General features: G+C 46.9%; 1 protein-coding gene across 11 annotated transcripts in view; it reads left to right on the top strand.

Annotated features, from left to right (window-relative positions):
- Positions 1-26,587, top strand: part of PLEC (plectin) — an 831,873-nt gene that overhangs the window by 721,234 nt on the left and 84,052 nt on the right. For all 11 annotated transcript variants that reach the window (XM_069220980.1, XM_069220972.1, XM_069220979.1 and 8 more), the window contains 6 exons: positions 28-143; positions 680-786; positions 2,494-2,613; positions 6,992-7,087; positions 19,862-19,989; positions 25,047-25,140. In XM_069220980.1, the coding sequence (XP_069077081.1) occupies positions 28-143; positions 680-786; positions 2,494-2,613; positions 6,992-7,087; positions 19,862-19,989; positions 25,047-25,140 (661 nt within the window). The remainder of the gene's footprint in view (positions 1-27; positions 144-679; positions 787-2,493; positions 2,614-6,991; positions 7,088-19,861; positions 19,990-25,046; positions 25,141-26,587) is intronic.

Genomic DNA, 26,587 nt, shown 5'->3' with positions numbered 1-26,587 from the left:
TAACCGCTGTTTGTATCCCTCTCCTAGGCCAATGCTGATTGATATGGGCAAAGTCTACCGACAGACCAACTTTGAGAACCTGGACCAGGCCTTCGGCGTTGCAGAGCGGGAGCTGGGGGTCACACGCCTCCTGGACCCCGAAGGTGAGGCGCACAGTGCACATAACCCCAAAGGGAGCGGTTCTTCGGAAGGCATGTAGGACAGCTGCCCTCTGAGTGGGCTCAATATACTTATTGTCCATGGTGAACCTCCATGGCTGATCCCACAGGCGAGGTTTTCAGGACTGTGTGTTGAGCAGAGGTACTTATCATCTCTGCAGAGTGCATTTCCAAGACTTGTCCTGGGCAATCCCTATTTGCAAGAATGTCTTGGAGCTCATAGTAACTGCTAACTAATTAGCACATGAGTTTATTACAATGTCTGTAGACTGCAGAAGAGTAGATGGTTCACTGAACACCTTGCTCAGGAGCATGTCAGGCATTGCTTGCAGGAGCTTGTGTGTGCCTTTTAAGCTGGAGACTGGAGCCCGGTTAGAGCGGTGAGCATGTTAGTTTGGGTTTTCCAGCAACAAGTTTTCCTGTGCTCGCCTCGCTGTGTAGGCCCTTCATGCCATACATTGGGAGGTCTGTATGTGGTTGCTGACATTGTCGTGATCCTGTGGTTTCTCCCTCTTCCACAGACGTGGATGTCCCTCAGCCTGATGAGAAGTCCATCATCACATACGTTTCCTCATTGTATGATGCCATGCCCCGTGTCCCTGATGTACAGGACGGCGTCAAAGCCAACGTAAGTGTCATGGGGTTTGAGGGTGTTGTGAGTTAACCACAAGTATCTGTGATCTGTTTCTCCAACCAGCAGCAAATCTGGCCTGAAGGTATTGGTGAGGTGCTAGTGTCCTGGTGCAGTGCGTTACTTGTATAAGTTCGGGATGGATGGCAGGGTCTGCTTGGAAGTGAGGCACACTACGCTTGTGGTGCGGGTGCTCCATGACAGCATTTTGTTGGCTCCCAGTGCAGTGTAAGCAGTACAAGCACTGCATGGCAGTGTATCACTGAGATACAGTTGCAGTGTGGTAGCAGAATATATTCTGCAAGGTTGTGTTTGTTGGAAACGTGCACTGTGGTAACCGCACATGTGCAGGTTGACAGTGTGTTGCCCGAACACACTTACAGTGTGGTAGTGAGATACCTGCAGCATTGCAGTTTGTTTCTGTATTAAAAGTGCAGTGTTTTAGAGGATGCAGGTCAGCACTGCAGATAGATCCTAGGGGGACTGTGGCTGCTGATGCAGTAAGGTAAGTATTCCATATGTTGAATGTGCCATGTGATGGTCGTAGTACTTACTGGGCCAATGTGTGTCAATGTGCTCAGCGCTGATCCTGCCTGATGTGACTTTGAGGCAGTATCAAGTAGCTGTGTGATGTGTGGACCCTATGAGTGGGAAGCATGACTTGTTGGTGGGATCAGAGGTGGCCATTGTGGTACTTGCTCCAAACATGCACAGATTCCTAATGGAAGCTCTATAACCCAAGGTGCCAGGAGTGGTGGTGTCTTATAGTCGGTTGGCGCAGTGTTGTATTTCTGTTACAGGGCTTAGGGCTTTGGACCATGATTCCGTACGCTACATTTTCTGTATTGTGGTTGAGGCATCATTTAGCTGGATGTTAGGTTTTTGCAACAGTGATTAGACTTGTGTTCAGTGTAGTTGGTTGTGAGGATGTTACTGATTGTGTTTAACTTATTTAGCTGTTCTGAGAGTAGTGTTAGCTTACTTTAGTTGCATGTGGAGTTGGTGTAGGGTTCACTAATGGTAATGCTAAAAGTTGTCCTGACCACTAGCAGTTTGGCTTATTGTGGTACTTGTGTTGACTGTAGGTGAGTGGGCCAATACTGGTTGTTACGTTGACAGTAGACAATGTTGCTCATGGTTATGGTTATGTGGACAGCAAAGATGGGGCTGGTTGTGCGTGTTGGGCTGACGTTAGAAGGAGTGTTCTATGAAGATGGTTGGGCTGCTAATGGCAGTTGCGATGACTGTAGACATTTTGCTTAGTGGTAGTTCTGCTGACTATCAACAGTGAGCTGGCAGTGGTAATTCTGATGACCGCATATGGTAGTTTTGCTAAATATATAGATGGCTGGGCTGATGGCGGTGGTGTGCAGCCGGCGAAGATTGTGCTGATGCAGTAGTTGTAATGATTGTAGACACTGATGATGTTAGTTCTGCTCACAGTAGAGTTTTGTAATATGGTGGTAGGGTTTCTGATTGCATTTGTTGAGGCTGGTGGTGGTAGTTGCGATGTTTGTAGATGGTATGGTGGGTGGTGGTGGTTGCATTGACTCCAGAGGATTGTGCTGGTGATGGAGGTTGTGCTGTACGTGAACTCTTGTAGAGGCGGTTCTAGTTGTGCGTGATGTAAACTGTAGATTGCCAATGGCCCGTGGACCGCTCGGTGTCTGTATGAGTGTTTAAGGCTGCTTTTCTTGATCCCAGGAGCTGGAGCTGAGGTGGCAAGAGTACTACGAACTGGTGACGCTGCTGGCCCAGTGGATCCGTCATTACACCATTGTCTTTGAAGAGAGGAAATTTCCCACCAGCTACGAGGAGATTGAGGTACCCACAAGTGTTCTTATCCCAGACCCCCATCCTTCTAACCCCTCTGAGAGGGGTGCTAATATGCTCCCTGGCACTACTCCTCTGGCACCATTCACCACATCCCTCCCTGCCTTCCTTTCACACTTCACCCAGAAGTGTGTGCTCTCCTCCTCAAGCAGCCTTCTGGTTTTGGAGCTGGACCTATTTTAGATTTACTTGTTGTGCATCATTGCGCCAACTAGTGCTTTGACTCGCAGAAACATAAAAATGTTTAAAGTGGAGAGGGGGTTGATGTCAACAATAGTCCTATAACTTCATCTTTATTGCAGAGAAACCTTTGGGTGACCGTATGCGGTACAAAAAATAAAAACAAATACAGTTAGTCATTGAAATTCTTTTTTCCGCCACTGGGTTCACCTGCATTGTCCCAACTGGGAGTGAGAATTCTTTCCAGAGCACTTGAAAGACCCAGAAATTGCCGGGGTTCACTTATCTTCATTCCCTTCAGGTACTTTTCACCGGCTGGCGAGCTCAAGTGCGCTTCGGTTGGTTTTCCACAGCGCACTCACCTGCTCCATCCTCATGTGTGGCACCATCTCCTCATCATCAGGCACCCCGGCCAGCAGTGTGTGGACCTGCTCGCTGCCTCTTTTCTTCTACTCACCCAGCGGAGCGCTCAACTACTCTAGCTGCCCTCATTACACCCGAATCAATGACTTAGACTTCTGTGGTCCCACCAGCAGTGTGTCCCCCCCCACACTCCTGCATATCAACCAACAAAGCTTCCACCTTCCCCGCACCAACACCCAGCATTTCCTCTCCTTCTCTGCCCACCCCCTTATGCCCCAACCAGCTCTTTGCTCACTTACTCTCCTGACGCCTTTTCTCCCACACCACCCAATACTCCTGTGCTCAGCCCGCCCATATACTCCCATACCAGCAGAGTACTTTACCTTGCCCCACCTCCCTGCAGCAGCTGAGCCTTGCGGAGAGCTGTTTGCAGACAGAGTTAGTTATCCCAGTTTGTTGCCCGAAGCGTTCATTCATGAAATTCCTGCTGTCATCCTAAACATCTACACCGCCTGCAGACAAGCTGTCCACTACGTGTTGAGGGTCACAGAGAAGGAAGGGGGGAGCCTCTCTCCTCTTCTGTCTACCTGCAAAGCTTCTCACCTGGCCCTCCTCACTCTAGAAGGAGAGTGTGGCGCCGGGGGGAGAGATGGGTGTGGGATATCTTAACCCACAGCCTCCAGTTCTTGAGTTTCTTCCTTGCACCTCCTTGCTGTGGGTGAACAGTGTAATGTAGGAGGAAGGTGGGCCTTAATGTCTCCAGCTTCTCCCCTGTCCCTACCACGTGTGGGCAGAGGGAGGATGAAGGCTCAGCTCAGACATTGTTCGATGGAAGAGAGTTCTCATCCCCAATGTTCTGCTGCCAGGGGCTGGAGAGTGCTGTTAAGGGGCACAGTCAGTGCTTAATTTGTGCTTGTTGTTTCCGGTGCTGAGCACCAGCACTTATTTTTGAGGGCCGGGGCTAATTCTTCTGCCTCAGGCATTTACTGCGAGCAAAAGACACATATGAGAAAGACGGAGGAAGAGAAAAACGAAAAAGCGTCACAAAGGGAGAAAGCAGAAATCTGCTAGAGTGAGCTGAAGGGGCAGGGAGTGGCTTTAAATGGATTGAAGAGGCCCGAGATGGCTTCAGGATTACGCTGCCTCAGGATTCCGTGTTCCCACATTTAATTGCAGCAGCCGCGCCTTTATAAGGAGGGCTTTGAGCACCGGCACGTTTTTGTTTACAAATTAAGCACTGGGTATGGTGATCTTGTCCTCTACTCAATAATCCCCAGTTGCTGGCCCATGAATTGGACCACAATGTCGTCTACTTTTGAGCGCCTTCCCTCTCTCCTCAACAGCTGCATAACCTCACATGAAGTCTGACCCCACTCCTCCGCCTTTCCCGATCCTGCAGGGCACAAAAAATCCACCTCTGTTGTTCTGATGTCTCTGTAATGGCTCCTGTTCATGTCACAACACAGCCGGGTGGAGCTGGCAGAGGATGAAACCATGAGTCGTGCCCGTCAAGCGTTTGCCCGTGGGGTGGAGGGCGGGAGGAACTTTCTAGAAAGGCGTAGGCATCCATGTGGTTCTTCTGCACCCTGTGTAGGAGTTTTATTTATTGGTCTACACGCTGTGCCGTCAGCAAACGCAGTGCCCTCGAGTGTGAGCTTGAGGCTTTGATTGCACCAAGCCACCTACGGATCTGTGGTGGTGTTTTTCAGGATCAGATTGAACACATCTTTCTGTGTCCCAAAGACTAAACTTTCCAAATAGGGAGGCAGGTCCATTCCAGTCAGTGCTTAATTTGTAGATAAAAAGGTGCCGGTGCTCAAAGCCCTTCTCTTAAACATGCGGCTGCTGCAATGAAATGTGCGAACACGGAATACTGAGACACCATAATCCCAGAGCCATCTCTGGCCCCTTTAATCCATTTAAAGCTGCTCCCTGCCTCTTCAGCTAACTCCTGCAGTTTTCTGCTTTCTCTCATTGTGACGCTTTTTCGTTTTTCTCTCCCTCCGTCTTTCCCACGTGTCTTTAGCTCGCAGTAAATGCGTGAGGCAGAAGACTAAGCCCCGGCCCTCAAAAATAAGTGCCGGTGCTCAGCACCGGAAACAACAAGCACAAATTAAGCACTGATTCCAGTGCTTTGGAACTCACTTCTTCCGCTCATTTGTGCTAAACTGGATCATATAATGTTCGGAAAAATGCAGCTGTTCACATCCAAAACAGCTCCTCCCAGTAGCCGAAGTATTCCCTAGTGCCAAGAGACTGCATATGAGTGTTGCGCTTTATAAATAGCCTTAAATAAATAATTCTCTGAGTGACATGTTGGTGAGGTCGCTTTACGCTGGCATCGGGCAACATGGTGGAACATCCTTGGTGGAAGAAGTGTGGTTGTTGCTTATCTCTGGTTGATTGGTTGATGTGACGGGGATGTCTGAGAGTCGAGGCATTTATCCTTGAGTGAACATATGCTGGTCATCACCACCTGTGGGGTACATGAGCCACTGACACCACCCCCACACTGATTCATCAATACTTCCCTTCTGAAAGGCTGACTAGTGCTTGGGTATCGTCCATTTTCTATTGCAGGGCCACTGTCTACCCAAAGACCCAGCCACGCATTACCTGGAAAACTCATTAGAGTGCCTGAGTCCGGCAAGCAATGAATATTATCCTTTGCTTTCCATTTGTATTGGCACACAAGCCTTCCTCCTTAAGATAGAATTAGTCTCACAGATGATACATCGCAGTGAGAAACCCACCCGGTCTTGTAAATCAACTGAAGTCCAATGTTGTTGAGGGATACCTCCTAGGTCTCTGGTATTTCAGGACTGTCTTTATCATCAGTTCCTACTCGTCACCAACAACTGAATGGTGACCGCTTAAACCACCATGGCTGCCATATGCAGCTGAAAAATGAGAGATTGCTGAACATTCTGTCCGCGAACACTTGATTCGCTCTCAGCTGGAGAGAATCTCATCCATAGCAGTGCTGGGTGCACATGTAGCAGTCACCATGAAGGATACGGTCTGTGGCCATGGCTTCGAGTAGAAACTTGGCAAAGACTATGAACAGTGACACATTTGGGATCTGCTACAAGAATCTGTCCCAGACTCCTGAGTCTACTGCAACAGGTCAAAGGAGACGAGACAGCCCTCTCTCACTTAACATGCTAGTAAAAAGCAGATTCCCCTCCCTTGTCTACAGTCACGACAGCAGCAAACTACCAGTATCGGGTTAGTCATACGCCGGCATCCCAGTGTGTTACACAGTATACAGTTGCTTCCTCTACGGGTTTGTGTGAAGCACTACTCCCTTTCCAGATGTCTTGTCACATCTCTGGTGCTCTTCAGGAACCCAGTGAAAAATCTCATCTCATGGATGAGGTTAGATAGCATTTGTTCAAGGCCCAAGCTCCCTTTCACCACGGCCATGCACTGAACCCCTCGATAAGTTCTCTTCCAGCTTTAAATGTTTCCATAGTCCATGGCAGTGGCATCATTCCAGTGGGATACATATTTTGAATACTGGGAAGCTTTATTATTTTTTTTTTTTTTTAAATATGCATAAAAAGCATATTGTGGATAACTTGTATTATGCAAATAATTTGAATTCCAGGCTTCTGCACACCAGTACAGTGAGGGGAATGTGCATTTATTGTGCATCACTCACCAGTCTTGTGCAGAGAGTATACACATCCTTACCTATTCACTTGCCAATAGTGGCTCATTTTGTTACACGTGGTTTGTGCTTCTCGTGGTGGCTGCCTGCAGGTTTAGTCTCTTAGTGTCAGTATGAAATGTGAACCACTAACCTCTTCCTCCCTCTTCACAGATTCTGTGGCGTCAGTTCCTGAAATTCAAGGAGACTGAACTTCCAGCCAAGGAAGCAGACAAGAACCGATCCAAGCTGATCTACCAGTCTCTGGAGGTGAGTTGGGCGCGATGGGTCGCCTGCTGAGGTGCAAGCATGCATCGAAACCTGGAAATGGCTAATCCCAAATTCAGGCAAATCTTGTGGTGGCATGCATGAGAACTGGGTGGATGTTTTGCATGCACAACGTCTCGGTGGTTAGCTGGTTTCATGAGTCATAGCCTGGTTCTTTACATTGGCAGACCTCCCCAATGCTGACGCATTGAATTGTATTTGTTAGTGCGTAAAGCCCAACATGCCATCAAGGCTGCATCAGAGCGTGTACATGCAGAGGGTTTTGAGGTACAAACAGTATTATGCATTCACACTCTGTAGACAACTGCCTGAGGGAGGGCACACCCTGCTCTACACCCCTCTTCCCATCTTACCGAATCTGCCTCCAAGGAAAGCTTTTTTCCATCAAGTTCCCCCACTTAGCCTTTTTCTCCACTGGTCTCAAGACACCAGTGAGCTCGAGGTTGGACATGTTGAGTGCTCTAGGTGGGTCCAAACTGAGGTGACCTGGTGTACAACATTACAATAGACTGTGACGTGGCCCAAGTAATTACCAGTGGCTTAGATTAATCCAAGCATTCCATCCATCACTTTTGTATACTCCAGTATTTCACTCTAAGTGAGACGGGTATGCCCAGATGTGGGTCCTATGCTCACCGTGTCACTGGTACCACGCTATATCTGGTGGGTGAGTCCATAACTCTGGCAAAGCCGGTCCTGGGTTGCTTGTGTTCCAGTTCAGGGAGAACCCGACTTGGCAATCTGGGCTGGATTGTTCCCATGAGACGCAGCGTCAAGACTGATTTGCATATGGGTGGGTCCAAACTGAGGTGGCATAGTGGGCAAAAGAAAGATGGGTTGGAATGCACCCAGAGTGACTGCCTGTGGTTTTACAAATTGCAAGCATCCTCCCATCACCTTTTGTGTGCTACATGTCCAGTGTTCACCAGCACAGCACTGGACTGCTGCTGCCTGGGGGAGGAGTGCTGCTTGCTTCATCCATTGGGAAGTAGTCATTCTTTTCTGGCTACGGGTTGCTGTCAATTTGGTAGCAAGCTATTAACAATTTGGTCAAAGCATTTTATTCTTTGAAATGGATGGAGAGTATAGAAACACCTGCATACAAGTCCTGCAGTACAAGCAGTGCACAACTTTGAGGTATACATATTGTCACACCATGGTCCGGATGATGGATCAGCCATCAACGTACGGACACCTCGCAGCATGTTCAGGCAACCAGTTTGCTGCACTCACAAGAATGGGGTCACTAGCTCATATGTTTCCCAAGATACAGGATAAAGACTAGCTCTCTTGCACATGTGCGTATACTACAGTAGCGCTGTCCCATTCCTCCGCTCACCTACGCAAGGGCATCATTTGAGCTAATAGACTGTGTACCCCTCCCTCACTCTCAGGCTCCCGCAAGAATAAACAGCGGTGACACTAAAGAGAACTGAGTACAGATAGAGAAGTGGAGTGACACAGAGTGGAGTAGCAAAGAGTGGTGTACTGTGAAGTAGTGCAGAGTGGAATAGTGTGTCATAGAGTGGAGTGCCACAGATTGGAGTAAAGTGGTGCAGAGGTAGTTGTGTGGAATAGAGAGGCATAGAGTGAAGTAGAGTGTCGTAGAGTAGTATTGAGTGAAGTGTGATAGTGGCACAGACTGCCCTATAGTAAAGTGGTATATCATGGATTTGCGTAGAGTGGTGTACAGTGGAGTGCAGCAGTGTAGAGTGCAGTGGCGTAGAATGCAGCGGCATCCACTGCAGCTGCTTAGGATGCTGTGGTGTACATTATAGTGGTTTATAGTAAAGTGGTATATCATGGATTTGTGTAGAGTGGTGTACAGTGGAGTGGCATACAGTAGAATGCAGCAGTGTAGAGTGCAGTGGCTTAGAATGCAGCGGCATCCACTGCAGCTGCTTAGGATGCTGTGGTGTAGATTATAGTGGTTTATAGTAGAGTGGTTTATAGTAGATTGCGGTAGCACAGATTTGTGCAGAGCAGAGTGCAGTGGCATAAAGTTAAGTGGCTTAGAGTGTTGTAGAATAGAGTATAGTGGCGTAAAGTGCAGTGGTGCAGAGTACATTGACGTAGAGTGCAGTGGCATATAGTGGAGTGGTGAAGAGTGGAGTGGCGCAGTGCAGATTGTAGTAGTGTAGAGTGCACTCACATGGAGTTGATTGGTGCATAGTGGAGTAGAGTGCAGTGGCATTCAGTATATTGTTTCACAGTAGAGCAACGTAGCGTAGAGTGCAGTGGTGCAGGGTAGAGTGCAGTGGCGTACAGTAGAGTGGCATAGAGTGCAGGGGATTGATATAGAGTAGAGTGTAGTGACATTTGAGTGGCATAGAGTGGAGTGGTGTAGAGTGCAGTGGTACAGAGAAGAATAGAGTGCACTGGCATGGAGTGGTACAGAGCAGAGCATATTGGCATAGTGCTGTGGTGCAAAGTAGAGTGGCATAGAGTGCATTGGCATAAAGTAGAGTGGTGCAAAGTAGAGTGAAGTGGCATGGCGTGGAGTGGCGTGGATTGATGTGGAGTGGAGATACATACTGCAGAGTAGTGTAGTGGCACGGAGGGTGGCGCAGTCGAGCGGAGTGGCATAGAGTGGAGTGGAGTGGGGTAAAAGGGAGTATACATGGTGTGGCAGCACACTGCCTTTACAGACAACGCATCTTCAAATTGAAATGGCCTTTGCATTTGCAGACATACAGTTTTGCTGATAGAAGTATACAGCGCATAAACAATAATATGTGGAAATGTCATCACCTAATAAATTGTTGGTTTGGCTATATTTTGATCAAACTTCAAGGATAGTAGTGTCCTTGGAAAAAGGGAAAGGTCACCGCATCCCTAAGAGCGCAGTACTGTCTCATAGCAGTGAGAACCATTTTATTCCACATCCACCGAGCAGTGCAGGGCCAGGACCTCGGAACTGCTTCCCTACTCATCAGCTAGGGATTACATCCATTCCCTTGGCATGCCTTAGGCCTCGCTCCTTTTCTTAATCTGTGTTTTCGCATAAATGTCAACGTGTCTACATGCGCAGGAAACACAGGTGCACTACTGAGGTGTCGACTGGGACAGAAAGTGCCCCATGTTGCTGCAGGCTTGCACACTGGAAGTCCTGGGTGGCCTTGGGCCCTCAACAGCACACCACGCTTTAAGACTCATATTCTTGACTCTTCTGCCATCTGGTGGCAGACCCCGGGACACACCTTTTGCCGTACTTCACTCGTTGTTAATCCTTGCGGCTGTAGATGTTAAACTACAGTTCTGTGGTATTTATTGCGCAGTATCCTATCTGAGTAGAAGAGAAAACTTCAGACGCTGGTAATTTGATGCCAAGGCGAGCTCTCGCTCCGAACACATACCTCCTTCCTTGTCCTGTCACTAGACTTGAGGCTGCCACTAGTAACAAGCCAGACTTGAGCCTAGTTCTGGTTCAGCTCGAGGTCCTGTTGGAACCTCGAACCCATAGCCAGGGTCAGATTGGGAACACAGGTTCGGGAACTCCCAAAAACATAAAGTGGCCCACATTCACAAATCGTTTTTTTTTGTAGTTTTATATAGTGTCAACTCGGGCGAAAGGCACTGAAGCAATTTACAGTCTCCAGCCCGGTGGCAGTTACTAGGCCGCCCATGGAATTTTGACCCTGCCCACCGCCATGGTTTCTGTACCGCCACAAAAACCATGGCGGTAGGCACTATCAGTGCCAGGGAATTCGTTCCCTGGCACTGATATGGGTTTCCCCCGCCCCTCTCCCCCTCCCCAGATTCTGCCCCCACCATTCCCCTCCCAACCCCCCCATATACACACATACACGCACACACATACACACCCATACACACACACATTAACACAATCACCCAGGCATGCATACATTCATACACACTCACAACACTGTTGGCGGCCATCGCCGTGGCGGTAGGTGGCATTTGCTGCCAATCTTGTAATGAAGGCCTAAGTGGCTGATTTGTACAAAGTGAAACCAGGTTTTCTCAAACAAAAAAACCTAGATAAATCGTGGCTTCTCTGCTTAAATTGTGTGATCTTAGACAAATATTTTGTCTCGCCAAAACCCCGTTTCCTTCATAATCATGTATGAAAACAGTTTAAAATACATCAATTGAAAATACCAGCTATTCAGATGACAACTGTCTTGCCTCTTGGTTCATTAATGGCACTGCTGCCAGTGTGCGGAAGAGTGCAGGGCTTGTTCTAAGTTCATGTTTCAAAGTTGATGTTTAAGAAGTATCACTTTTAATGATTACTTCCCAGTGCAGTGCTATAATGTGACACATTAATGCCAAGCTTCCACGTGTTAGAGAAGTACACTTTCTTGAATTTTGAAGGGGCTATGATGCATTATGTGATGTTCGCTGTATGATGTACATAGCATACCTTTACAGGGGTCAGCTTGTACACAGGCTGTAAGATCCATGCTAGATCCTTAGCTTAGCTGTCCATTAGTGCTTTAAATAGAAGAATATAAGTGCAGGCACTCATGTTTTAGAGTACCTCTTTGCTTGAGAAAAGTACCGGTACTCTCCCATTAAATGCATTGCAGCAGTGCAGAGAAGTGTAGGTGTTTCCCCTATCAAATGAAAGTACGGGTAGTCAGTACCAGAATGCACCTGCCCATTTAAAGCACTGCTCTCCATGTTAAGTTGTTGGCTCGCCCACCTCTGCCTGTTACCACTGAGTACTGGGATCTTACCTGTCGGATGTAATCATTCCACAATTGTATTCAAAGGGAAACTGCTACAAACTTGCCACCCCCTTTCAAGTATACTCTGTAAAACCGGGTGAATTATGTCCTAGGAAGACGGTACAATCTTGTCACTGCAAACCCACCTCTGAGTTCCTAAATTGAAGCCGTCAGGTGTATAGTGCAGGTTTACTCCAGTCTGGGTTCCCACCTGGCCTTCACAGACTGACACTGGGGGAGAGTGGCTTGGATGTGCTGTGGGTGTGAAGGAGTGGGTGGGCACCCCCTCTGCCACCGGAGTACTTTTAAAGGACTTTGCAAATGTCATCAGTGAAATAAAACTCAGACTGTTTGTTTAGCTCACTAAAACCTGTGTGATGAGGTCAGCCTCTCTGATGGCTTTACCGAAAAATCTGTCCTCTCATTGGCATTGAGACACCCTCTCTTCTTCACCATTGGGACATTCTCACTGTGACTCCTGAGACATGCTGCTCCTGACTATTGAGGCGTTCTTGCCCTATCTCCAGAGGCAACTCCCTTTTTCCACTGAGATCTTCTTGGCTCTCGAGACACCTCCTCTGGTCTCCCCTGAGATGAACTGCTCTTGGTTAGTGAGACATTTTTGTCGTGACTTCTGTGACACCCGCGTCTTGGATAGCAAGGTGTCCTCATCTTCGCCCTTGAGGCGGCCTCCTCCTGGCTCTCGAGACACCGGTCTTGGCTCTATTGAGGCATCCTCAGTTTAACTTTTGTGAGACATCTTCCTCTTGGCTCTTGATGTCCATCTCTTAGATCTTGAGATGCCCTCCGCTTCTGTATACAGTCTGACTTTTCAGGTAGCCAAACTCTATTGACAGACATGCACACTTCTGTTTTATAACTATGTTTATGATAAATCATGCTACTCTCTTTTTCATATCCTCCAGCACAAATTACATCAATATACATGCATTGAGAATCCGTTTGTAACAGGAAGGTGCCTTGGGCAGCTCCTTCGCAGTGGTAAAGGAGCATTGCCCCCTGGCTAAGAGCCAGGATCTGTAAAATAAATCGATATTTAATTATCGAGTTATTTAGAGGTTCTGGCTCACCCAGCAGCATGTGAAGGGAGGGGCAGGCTGGGCCACAGGAGGTGGGAGGGGGAAGGATGAGTGAGTGCACCTAAGTGCGCATGTGTGTTTGGCCGGCCATCTTAGGGCTGCCAAATACACATGCGCACTTAGATTTCTCCAACACGGCTGTGTTGAACAGCCAGGCTGGAGAAACTGCACAGACCTCAGGGTTGTGTCTGAGTGGCAGTCCAAGCCGCTCAGACCAATCCTGATGCTGCTTTCATGCTAAGTTTGCTTGAAAGCAGTGCCAGGACTGCTGGGGGAGCCTGTGCTGGTGTCTCAGTGAATGCTGGGACACCAGACGAGAAGAGGAGGGTGAGGCAGCCGGCGGCGTCTGTGAAGGTAAATTTTTTTTTTCCTTATATATTTTTTTTTTTTATTGCTGTGGCAGTATCAGGAGGCCAGGGCCCCTCCAGTGGGCACAAAATCTGTGGACTGCTAGGTCTTTCCATGTCCATCTCTTGCAGGGACCTGGAAAGTGTACGTGTAGAGGCGCTACAGCTGATCCTGAGCAGCCTGTTAGATGGCTCTCTGTGAAGGCCAGGCCTCCTCTTCCCACTGAAAGACTGGTCGGTTCAAAGCCTTCAGACTGCAGACCTTTGCCGCCCAGCCCTCTAGCTTATGCTTCTTGTATAAATTCTTGCCTCCTCTGCAGTCCAGCCCACTGAAGAGTGGCTGCACCTTACGCGGTGTGTGTAAGGCGGAGTGGTGCCTTACTTGAGCTCACATTCAAGCGCCGCCGCATGACAGTGTGCAGCGCCTAGTTGTGCTTGTGGCGCCCTCCGAAGTCACCACGTCAGACCTCATTGTTGTTCATCATACTTAGGCTAGCTGCATTGTCATGAATGGTTGTAAATCCTTGCTAGAGCGTCAATGAAAACCTTTGTCCCAATGCACAATTGTCATCTCAGAAAACTGAGTGTGTCCTATGTCCCTCCCTCCCCTCTGGACACACCCTAACCTGCTTGACGAGTTAGTAAATAGAAAGGTGAACAAGGAAGCAAACGAGAGATAACCACTCAAACACCACGGCGACGTGGACGGAACTGCACCCGGCTGCTCCTCGATGGGCCCGGCGACACCATACACGACACAACCAAGGGCCAGCATAATTCTGCTTGGAATAATTTTTTGAGTTGCTCTTTTGCGATTTAAGAATTACTTCTGGATTTATACTTTGTGTGTGCAATGCCAGCCCACCTATGACATGGACGTTCTTCCCCTCAAGAGGACACCCCATCACCTGTCTGGTACAACACAGCTACCTCCCCTGGAAGCCATCTGCCTCCCTTCTCTATTGAGTTGCGGCTGCGGTGAGAGAGGCCAGCGTGAGACTGTGGCACAGATGAGGGCACAGCAAGGTGGATTACCCTGTTTGTATTTGCAACCAGTTTAATGCCTGTTCACGGTAGGGGGCGGCTCTTTCTCTGTCCTTGTAACAGATTCTTGTTTTCAAAGAGATGGTTTTAACCAAGAAAAGGAGACTCCTTTGTTCGGTAACAGTAACAAAACATTTGGAATTGTTTGGCTGCAGGGGTTTTTGTGCGGGGCGGAGGTTCCTATCTATAGCAGTGTGCCCAGGACAATGACCTAAATTATTTTAGGAGGTATAATGATTCAAGAGAACTTCTTACCCTTCAGAAACTTTCCAAGTGTTGACCACAAACTCAGTCTTTCTTGTTTCCATGTATTGACTTGCTCCTCTCTCTGCCTGTATGCTGGGAATGGAACGAGTCTTGTTAACTGGTAGCTAATTCCTTGCTCTCCATGTCTGTGCTATGGAGAAGAAGCTTGTTATTTTAAAGCGTGGATCAGTTACTTGGAACATAAAGTGAACAATGTGTATGTGCAACTCTTAAGGGTACAAATGTTCTTGTCAATATGTACGAAGTATGTATGGGAGACTGTGCTTGTGCTGTGCATGTCTTGGCATAGCTAAAAAGAGAACATTATGGTCTCTGTCCTGGATTAGATTCTTGATTAGGTGTCTTGGATTGGAGCTATAAAGGTACCCCTCTGTTGGTGCCTTGAGATGGACATCCATGTTTTAGGGCCCGTTGCTCTCAGCCTGGAGCTTGTGTATTTTGGAGCGCGGTCCATGTACATGAAACACATTTATATCCACCGATGTTTTTATAGTACTCACAGTATTCCAGCATTTGGGAGTGTTGCGTGGTTACAGAGAACCGATTCCATTATCCGTCTATCCTGTGTGACTGAGGGCAGTATTCCTTCTTTGGGGAACATTGCCTGGGATATTTGTTGGTGCTCACAGGCTGTAGAGTGTGGCTTAGTGCAGGATTCCTGTATTTGGGAGAGTCGCCTTCATCATGCACATGTGATAAATAAGAGTATTCTTTATATGTGAATTTTCTCGGGGTACATCCACATTAATTTCTATGTTGGACTACTAGGATGGCAATGGTATTGCTGAATTTGAGTGTTTTAAAGTGTTTTCTGTTTTTGAAGAAGGTTTCTTTTTGCATCTGGATCTTAAGGTGGTCCGCCTGGTGTGTTTTTTTGTTTTCTGTGTGTATCTGAACATTCTAATATAAGGTGTGATGAGGCAGAAGCAGCAACAACTGATCTGTGCCTTATCAAAGGCCAAGATCATATACAAGGCTCCCAAGCTCAAAAGAATATGAAAAGCTGAAACTGAGTTTTTCATCTTTTGGGGCTATCATTCTTTCTGTTAGCAATGGGAATCATTCCACCACTGAGTGCCCACGCCTGCAGTAGTTTGTCTACTGTTGTGCTTAATTTGACCATCAGAATCTCGAGTAATTTTTAATCCACTGACTTTAATCTTCACTTCTTATAAACTTCCACCCAGTTTTCCATACCTTGACAGCGAGTGATTTTAAAGACCATCCTTATGTCCCTAAGTTTCACCTGCATAGCAACCCGAAGGCAATGAAGCCCATGGATAGCAGAATCTTTCGTAGCTGGGCTAATACTTTTTGGGGTGCTTGAGGGTATCAGTGGATAGGCGAAGCATAGGACTGGCTCGTTATTGGCCTATTTTTGTGTTAAGGAGGCTATTTTACCTGTGTCTGGGTGTTCTGCGCAGTGTGAATTGGACACGTTCCACATTGGATCTGTTTCTTCAGAAGATGCCTGAAGCAACAGGAGAATAACTAATTTTGTGATTCGCAAAATGTACATTTTAATTATCAAATCATCTTCATGCTACACCTTTATCTAATTTGTATACAATATCTAGGGGTCTTATTTAGAGTTTGGTAGACAGGATTCCCATGAAAATGTTAGATGTCTTGCTATATTAAAAGTGCCATAGGATATAATGGACTTCTAGTACAGCTAACAGGCATTCTCCAATTGGTGGTGATGAAGTATCCCTGCACCAAACTCAACAAAAATGAGGCCCTACATATGCAATCCTTTTTAGCTCCCAACCATAAGATATTTCTGTCTAAATATCAGTTGTTGTTTGTGTGTGTGTGTGTGTATATATATATACATATATATATATATGTATATTTTATCATTCAAGCCCTTAAACTGCTCTCTTTGTATAATCTGTCACATCTGATTAATCCAAAAGACAAAAACAAAAAAATTCGTCTGTTTCACATCTATTTTCATTATCATTAGGGGTCAAAGGCTTACCTTTTTGGGGAGCAACCATACAGGAATGTTAAAGGCCCAGCCCAGAACAACTATACAGGAATGTTAAAGGCCCAGCCCAGAACAACTATACAGGAATGTTAAAGCCTGGGGTGTCCAATGCAGGATCTGCTGCTGAGGTTGCCTGGAAGGATATAGTTTTGTGGGCATGTGTAGGTGACTAAACTTTCCTTTGATTAGTTGAGTGTACACAGTCATGTGTTTAGAGGTTGTTCTCCTCACTAAGGTGCTATGCAACTCCACCCCTTGCACATTGGATCCAGGCAGGACCAGAGAAACAAGGGTTGTTGCATGTCATTAGAAAAAGGTGAAGCACTGCTGGGAGGGGGACTTGCAAAACACTAAGGCTCTATTAGGCAAGGCCATGTTCATGGTACAGAAAAGCACAAAGATGACCACATCATTTTTCATGGATTGGCTTAATCTGATTGGATGCCCAAGCCAATAACTCTGTCGTGAACATAGGAAACTGATAAAACGGAGAACGATTCTTTTCCAGTAGCGTAATTAAAGCTGCCCCCAATATGGCGCTAGTTAACTATTGCTCATCCCTTCTTTCCAGGCCTGTTTTTCAGTGCCATGCTCCCTCTACATAAATGTTATCTTTAAATCAATGTAATTGGTATCACTAGGATCCTTCAGTTGCTATATGATCAGACGTCAGCCTTCCTGATTACACATTTCATGCAATGAGTACATCTGCCTGAGGTGCACAGCAGTGTTACCACAAACACTATGAACTATCGGTGAGAGGAGACATACAGCTAATGCCCACGTGCAATGCCTGGGTGTCACTGATGTCTGGTACTTAAACCCTAAACAAAGAAATCATAGCTCAAACTTCTCACTTGGCAAAAAAAAATTTTTAAACTCCATAATAGTGACAACAGTATAACAATGCACGTCTGTGTTGACTACATCCCTGAAAGATTGTTAAAGCACAAACATTTGACTGCCTTTTCAAGTTGCAGAGCTGCACTTTTGGTAATCTTGTGCTTGTAGCTTCTCTTTTTGGAAAAGTGTACTTGGTTCAGTAAAATGATAAACGGTGTGATTTGTAGCACCACAGGGTTTGCAACCACAGATGGTCTTTTCATATGTTTGAAACTCATTTTGCGACTCAGAAAAGCATTTCCAACTTACAAAATAGGTTCACTGACCAAACAAAATCGCAATTAAGGGGCATTAAAGGAACATTCCTTCCTAATTGTGATTTAGTATTGTATGTATCAGTTGTTTATGACCACAGTTGCAGTTGCAAACCACTGATCAGTTACCCACACCTCAGAGGAGGTGGTAACTGATTCTCAAAAAAGAGAAGCTTGACCTGGGGAAACCTTCCACTTTCTGAATAGTGTTGACAGAGCCTAGTCGCCCTGAAGTTTTCCCAAATTGGAAGTGTTTTTGTTTTTAAAGCAGCGCCTGTTCCTTTTATGAACGTGGGCTGCTTAAAAAAAAAATACTGTAGTTTCCCATTTGAGAATGGAGAGACAGGGATGGTAGTTTGCTGTTCCTTGCAGGCACGCCTAATTAATATTTATTAGCCAGGTTTATCTGAAACTCTCATTTTGTGATGTGCTGCATCGTAAAATTAACATTTGGTCACAAAATGTTGGTCCACAATTTGTGAACAGCCTTTTTATATATCTGGCACAAAGTCCGTTACATTTGTCAATGTGTAACAAGAACTCTGGCCAATGCTCAAAACTCCTAAGCTCTAACCAAGCATCACCTGTCATGCTTCCTTTAAAGCTTTCAATGGAGATTGTTTTTATAAGTTCCCAATGCTTGCCCAACCCTCTCTAAAGTACTTATGATTTCTTAATATATAATTACATAAGTGCAGTTCATGTAGAGACATAGCCTACAGCTCTAGCGCCCAAGGCCACTGTCGATAGCCAACGTTGAAACTTCCTTATCATGTATGATACTGTCTTTTTACTTTTTTGGCTACTGAGCGGGATCATCGCGAGGAGGGCTTCTATCATGCAGAGTGAAAGGCACAGAAGTTGACTCGGTGACTGAACTGATGATGTCTGCACTCGTGGTGCCCTTGCGTGGGGTACGGTTCAGATCATGTTCCAACAGGTAGCCTAGGCTGGATCCTATAGCCATAGTGGTGCACTGCACATTAGCAGTTTGAGCTTCAGACCCAACTCAGTGACAGTGGCAGTATATATGCCATCTACACCTGTACATCAGCAGTAAGTGCGCCTTCTTCCCCAGAGGACTTTGTGCAGATACCAGGTGCAGAGTCCTACCTCAGGTAACTGTATTAGGTGTTTGGGTGCAGTAGGAGAGGATGTTGGGTCTAGAACTGGCGCTCAAAAATAAATGCTACCAGGATCCTTGTCTGCAGGGTTGTAGCTGCGGGGGAGGTAGATTGCACCACTCCTAATAAATGTATTTTGTGATAAGTAGTTGGGTTCAGGTGCTTTCAGTCGGGTATGGTGACGTGTCTGTCAGATTTCAACAGGAGGTTTTGCACACACAGACAACAAACACACACACTCTCCCTCTCTCGGTTTAGAAAGACATAATTTATTTGGGTTATTTCACAAAATAATGGCCTTTCTCTCACTTACTGCCCCTACCAATCCGCATTCCTCTCCCTTTCCACTGCCTCTTAAGCCCTGTGCACCTTGCTTGTCGTGTAATGTATGTTAACATCATGTTCCAGCGTAATTGTTGGGAAATCTGAAGCGAACAACCGCCCAATCATACTGACCAAGCTACACCCCTGCTTGTCTGATATCGGAGTGTTTTACTTCGATCATCACCAAGATCGAAGAGAATCCCTCTGTGCTAAGACAAACGTTTGCATAGAGCCCTAAATAACCAGGGAATAATGTTGTCTCAGTGTTCTAAACACATTGGGGGTTATTACAACTTTGGAGGAGGTGTTAATCCGTCCCAAAAGTGACGGTAAAGTGACGGATATACCACCAGCCGTATTACGAGTTCCATAGGATATAATGGACTCGTAATACGGCTGGTGGTATATCCGTCACTTTTGGGACGGATTTCCAACACCTCCAAAGTTGTAATAACCCCCATTGTCCTGTTTACCTAGGCACTCACAGACCTAATTCTAAGGTGATGGGTGTGGTAATGTACTGTTACGTCGCTCACCATGATAATTATGTGGTGACTAAGCCGATGAGATTGAATGCAATGTATCAGCCCTGCGTGCAGGCACCACTATTGCTATGGGTGGCGGGTGCTTCAGTGCTGAACTGTCATTTAAAATGCCTCTCCTGGTGGTTCCTGAACCTCTTCCTTTTCCTCCTCTTTCCATGAAGGGCGCAGTGCAGTCCGGACAGCTGAAAGTCCCCCCTGGTTACCACCCGCTCGACATAGAAAAGGAATGGGGAAAGCTGCACGTGGCCATCCTGGAGCGGGAGAAGCTGCTGAGGATCGAGTTTGAAAGGTCAGAGAAGATCCTATCTGATTAGGTGATTGGTGGAGAGAGGCCTGAGGTGACCTGGGAGGTGGAAGAGGTAGCACAAGAAGTGTCGTACTGGTGGTGGAGTAGCTATCTTGGGTAGGGAAGACATACGTAAGCAGTTGAGGAGGTAGCACAGGGCGTAACGTGCAAGGTGGATAAGGTAGGTTGGGTGATGTTTCGTAGGTGGTGGAGGGTATTAACTATGTGGAGGACACAGTAACACTGACCACACATGACGTAGCATGTAAAATGTAACATGAGAGGAGGAGGAAGTACGTAAGCAGTGTAGGAGGTACCATACGTGGCGGAGCAGGAGGTAGCCTGGGCACCTGAGCACATACCACTGGTGATGGAGGAAGCAGCACAGCAGGTGGGAGGTGAATAAGATAAGTGGCATAGAAAGTAGCATAAATGGTGGAAGCATGGCTGGTGAAGACGTTATGAATGGCTGAGGTGGTAGCATGGGATAATAGGTTGGTTAAGGAGATGGCACAGGAGGTGCGCAGGGCTGTATGAGAGGTGGAATACAGCATATGGGGCAACGGAGGTTGCTAAAGAGAAGTTGGCATTGGGAGTGAAGGATGTAGCATAGGTTGGGTTCTGGAGGGGGTGAATGGGAGCTGGAGGAATTGGCATCGTAGGTCAGGGGAGACAGGGAGGGTAGAAATGTAAAAGGTATCCATAAAACAAGGTGCTCGCAGCCCAGGGGCTTCCATGAGTCAGTCTGCCTCCCGGACTGAAGGGCCACTTGCTGATTTGGAGTGAGACCTTTGTTCCCTGCCATCCTCCCTGTATGTAGTTGTACGCGGGGTTGTTAAAGGTGACCTACTAGAAGGATGATGAATACCAAGCGCAAGGGGGGTCCTTTGTACCTTTAATGTCACAGTGAATGTTTCACATGTTGCACATCTCACGATCGCGAATGGCATAGACAGCGCTGGACCTAGCACCTAGAGGTTAGAAACCGTATGCTCAAGCAGAAGGCAGGCACTTGGTGTCGACCTCAGAAATCTTCTGCCCTTGCACGTTGCATAGTCTAACATCTGATGTCTTCACAACATGCATACATCATAAATCTGGTATCCTTATTTCTAATCACGATCTGGCATCTTGGTTGATGCACCTAGCAGGACTCCGAAATCTGGTGCCCTTACTCCTGGCTGATATCTGGCATCTGGTGTTCCTACACATGTTGGAGCCCGCAATCCTTGTACCCTTACACCTAGCACCCCAGAAATCTGGTTACTCTAAACCTAGGGAGATCAGAAACCTGATGTCATTACCCCTTTACACCTACCAGTACTTCTATATCTTGTACCTTTTCATCCAGCAGACATCACATCCATGTGTCCTTACACCTAGCAGAGCTTAGATATATGGTCCTTTACAAGTATCAAAACTCCGAAATCAGGAGCTGTTACACAACCAGAAGTCATACCCCTGGGGTAGTGGTGCACTTACACCTAGACGAGATCAGAAACCTGGTGCCCTTAACACCAATCAGAGATCAGAAACTAGGAGTGCTTACTCTGACCGGAGGTCGGACACATGGTGCGCTTGTAACTAGAAAAGATCAGAAACCCGAGTAAAGATCAGAAACTTAGAGCTCTTACATGTAGGTCAGGAGGGAAACCTGGTGCACTTGCTCCTAGAAGAGATCAGAAATCAGGAACTCTTGCACAATGCCGATACTAGAAACTAGGAGCCCTTATACCAAGCAGAGCTGAGAAACTAGGAGTTCTTACACTCAGCAGCGATCAGAAACAATAAGCCGCCACACCTAGCAGAGATCAGAATTCTGGTGCCCTTAGACGTAGAAGACAGCACAAACCAAACCAGGAACACCTGCACCAAGCAGATATCGGACACGAGGAGCCCTTACAACCGTCGGAGATCCGAAACGAGAAGCCGTTGCACGCAACAAAGATGAGAAACCTGGTGCCCTTACATGCAGATGAGGCGAGAAACCTGGTGCACTTGCTCCTAGAAGAGACCAAAACCTGTTTCCTCTTTCACAAACCAGATGCATTGCACCAGGCAGATATCAGAAACAAGGAGCCCTTATAACCAGGAGCGGTCAGAAAGAGAAGCCACTGCACACATAGATCAGATTTACGCAGACAATAGCACAAATTAGGAGCACTTGCAACCAGCAGAGATCAGAAACAAGAAGCCACTCCACATGGCAGCGATCAGAAATCTAGTGCCTTACACGTAGAAGACAGCGTAAACCTGGCACATCTGCATTAAGCAGAAACTGGGAGCTCTTACAAGCAGAAACTAGGATCCCTTACACGTAGAAGAGAGCATAAACCAGGGGCTCTTGCACCAAGCAGATCTCAGAAACTAAAAGCCCTTGCACCAAGCAGAGATCAGAAACCAGGGGACCTTGCACAAAGCATATCTCAAAAACTAGGAGCTCTTGCACTAAACAGAGGTCAGCAGAAAGGAGCACTTGCACCAAGCAGAGGTCAGAAAATAGGAGCCCTTGCACCGAGCAGAAATCAGAAACTAAAAGCCCTTGCACCGAGCAGAGATCAGAAACTGGAAGCCCTTGCACCAAATAGAGCTCAGAAACTAGGAGCTCTTGCACCAAGCAGAGCTCGGAAACCAGGAGTACTTGCACCAAGCAGAACTCAGAAACTAGGAGTTCTTGCACCAAGCAGAGCTTAGAAGCTAGGAGTTCTTCTACCAAGCAGACCTCAGAAGACAGGTACCCTTCCACGTAGAAGAGATCATAAACCTGGTGCTTTTAGAAGAGACCAGACCAGAAACGTGGCACCCTTGCACCCAGAAGATATCAGAAACTAGGATCACTTCCACCCAGCAGAGACCAGAAACTAGGAACCTTGCAGCCAGTAGAGATAACATCAGAAACCTTGTGCCTTTACACCTAACAAAGTTTAGGGGTTCCTTTGGCGGACTTTGTTACGTACATCAGGATTGGCAGTAATCTTGATGGCTGATGATCTGATATCATGTGGTCTGGTGCAAACTGAGACAGTCGTCTACTGTTTAGCCGTCTCAGACGTGAACGTCAAGGAGCAGAATCTGGGGCAGGCATGCCTGAAGGGCGCCAACTCCCTATGTCACTCAAGGACTGCTGGTCCACAAAGGGTGTTAGAAACAGAGCCGTCCTGGGCAGAGTGCCAAGCAACTTCCTTTCTGCTCAACCCGTAGGATCCAGGCCTCGCTCATTAAATGGTAATCAGGAGCCAGAAATAGCACAGTTGGGGACTGAGCTCTGTAAGGACTGCTGGACATGGACCTCTCAGGAAGAAGGGGGTTTCCGGACAGTCATCGCGTCCTAAGAAGAGTGTGATTACAATCGAGCCTTTGATCTATCAAAGATCATTAAGTAATAGAGCATCCTACATCTTTGTCTGATATCTTTCAGACCCACGTACTTCTTAGAGCATCCTGTTCTCTGCATCCCCTTATCTGTAGGAGCCACATGACTCAGGGTACCACCAGTGTGTCTTCTCTGCTACCTTCAGTACTTCTCATCTCTCGAAGACCGCCAGCGTTACTGGAGAACGCGGTCTCCTAAGGTGACCCAGGAGTACAGATGACTTGATACCACATGACTCAGGGTACCACCAGAGTGTTCTTTGCTGTGGCTGCTATCTTCAGTCCTTCTCATTTCTCGAGGACCATGAGCATTACTAGAGAACGGGGTCTCTTAAGGAGACCTAGTAGTACAGATGACTTGATGCCACATGACTCGGGGTACCACCAGTGTGTCTTCTCTGCTACCTTCAGTCCTTCTCACCTCTCGCAGACCACGAGCATTACTGGAGAACGCAGTCTCCTAAGGAGACCCGGGAGTACAGATAACTTGATGCCACATGACTCTGGGTACCACCAGTGTGACTTCTCTGCTACCTTCAGTCCTTCTCATCTCTCAAAGACCGCTAGTGTTACTGGAGAACACGGTCTCTTGAGGTGACCCAGAAGTTACATGTGTCTTGATCACCTTGTCAGTGGCTGAACCTGAGAATGTGGCTTGGTCTGATTGAACACAGAAGCTCAGTGTTGTTCAGCGTGAACCTCTTCTAGATTCACATACTTTGCATACATCCTGCCACTTAGACCGGCCTTCTGAGAACAGCAGGGGTTTTGAAGAGCCAAGGCGGTGCCTGAGACTGCCTGGCCCAGATTCTTTGCTTTGGATACCGCTGTGCAGTGGGCTTTTCTACTTAGCTGCTACGTACTTCATCTTGTGACTCACCATGCCCATCCTGCATCGATGGTAGAATCTGGCAGGGACACAGCTTTTCCACTCTGCATTAGGCTAAGCTGAGACACACAAGTAAAAAAAAAAAAAAACGGCCTGGGCAGAAATAAGAGCACAAAAGGGGAAAGAAAACTTTTGTGGTGGGCTGAAAGATGTAATTGGAACCAGATGGTGTGTGAGTCACCCACAGAGCTTGGCCACCAGCCTGCACCACGAGAGGAAGCGAGGAGAATTGTGCACAGAACACGAGAGCAGCCTGGGCCGAGCTTCGTTACTTGAGCTTCTCACCGTCCTAGAGGCCTGAGGCTCCGGTCCTCTCTTGGCATGGTAGGGCATTTGGATGGGAACGATGAGGAGAGTGGGACAGAAGACCAAAGGCAGCCTTAATCCATGCCTTGTTCTTTGAGCTCCTTTCCGCCCTCAGCATTGGACACTCCTGTACTCTCTTGTCTTGGTAGGCTGCTTAGAAGGGAAAAGAGGAGAATCCCCATGGACCACGGTGAGCACTCAAGGCCCAGTATTTTTCCTTCAGCTGCTTCCAGTTCTTAAGGCCTACTGTGCCTTTCCTCTCCAGGCATGGTAAGTCTCCAGCATAGAGATATTATGACTTGGGCGATCAAGGGCTTTAGGAAAGTGGTGTATTTTGGAGTTTATGCCACACACTGGAACACCGGATGCTCTGCTCACCATGGATGGTGACCCTATCACAAATCTTCTCCTCTTGTGTTTGGTGGCAGTCCTTGCATGAAGGCCACTCGTATCCTGAGCACTAATGTCTTTGCTTTTTCTCCCTCTCTGCCAGATTGGAGCGCCTGCAGCGTATTGTCAGCAAATTGCAAATGGAGTCCGGGCTGTGCGAGGAGCAACTGAACCAGGCGGATGCCCTGCTGCAAACGGTGAGTTTGTGATGCCACTGGTGCAAGCATAAATGAAGGGTATATTCTGGATCAATGGGCACTGGTGGTGGCATATGCAGGCACAGAAAAGGACGTTGCATACTGGATATACAGATATAAATCACTGGGTACCATAAATAACTTTAAAAGAGACCTAATAATATAATAGTGTGGGAGTGGGGACTTCCTGTACAAGGTGAAAGTCATGAAACATATCCTAATATTGCAGGCCCATCTTCAGAAATACTGTATGTCACAATTAGTGTATTTTAAGAGTTTCAGCACGAGGTTGGCTGATGGGAGTGGTTGTGAAGGGAAGGCAAATGGGAGACTGAAAAGGTAGTCTGTCATGAATATGCACAGGGGAAGCGTCAGTCGTAAAAGGCGGTGTTGTTTATTTTTAGAGTGACAGCAGTATTTGAGCCTAAAGTGACACTTTTTTGCAGTGGTGTCTGCTGTGAAGACCTGAGAGTAACTAATATTTTTGTACAAACAAAATGTGGACGTGTAAGGGCAATGTTAATTCAGATGGGAAAAGTTCAACATCTATGATGGCTTTGCAGTGGTGAGCTCTCAGGCCGGACACTAAGTTCTCTTGGTTGCTGAATGTGATCTAACTGAACCCAGGCTTGCCTTTGGGCACCCATGATGGGTGAGAACTGAGAATCGTGGTTTGAAGATGATGACCCTAGTCTTCGTCGGTTGGAGTGTGCCGATAGCTTCAAGGAGTTTCGTCTCCATCTGTGATTAGATTTTTCACGTTTACAAGGCATGAACAGCAAAGAGCATAGATTATGCTGACACTAAAAATAATAACTAGATTAGACAGGATGCAGGATGTGAACAGCCACGTTTTTAAATGTTTGTGAAAGGTGAGAAGATTGCTTTTGGATCTAAGAAAAGGTATAAGGACGTTTCATAGGTTAGATAAGAGAAGGCACAAACTCCATAATGTGCATGATGGGTTGGCGGCACCTCCGGCAAGTTATCTGCGGCTGATCATAGATGTCAGGAATAGAGATAACTCCAATTACTATGCATATAGGCACCTTGTACTGTTTACGTTCTCTTCATTATACCCAAGGTCATTGTTTCCTGCTTTTTTTAAATTTAATTTTGTAGAGAAGGGTCTAGGACAGCATCCCACTGTTGGGTGTAGATATATACCCCACCTTTATCTGGATTTTTCTTGAATGTACATGTTGAATACATGACTTGACCTCCTGTTAGGCAATGGTCCCATTTCCTTGATACGGATGCGTAAGCCTTGGCTTCTTGACTTCCTCTTCGCCCAGGCTGTCCTATGGTGTGGCTTGGATATTGTCTTTTTTGTCACCTCCTTCTGCAGTGTCAGTGGAACAGCTGATCCACAGCTCCTTGGTCTCTTATTTTGGCATGTCCTTCTGTGCTATTTACTGGATAAGAATGTGTAATTCTCTGACCTTTT

This window comes from Pleurodeles waltl, chromosome 2_2 (assembly GCF_031143425.1).
Source record: "Pleurodeles waltl isolate 20211129_DDA chromosome 2_2, aPleWal1.hap1.20221129, whole genome shotgun sequence".
Classification (NCBI taxonomy): Eukaryota; Metazoa; Chordata; class Amphibia; order Caudata; family Salamandridae; genus Pleurodeles; species Pleurodeles waltl.
Note: the sequence above shows the minus strand (reverse complement) of the source record. Positions and strands in the feature narration are given on the sequence as shown.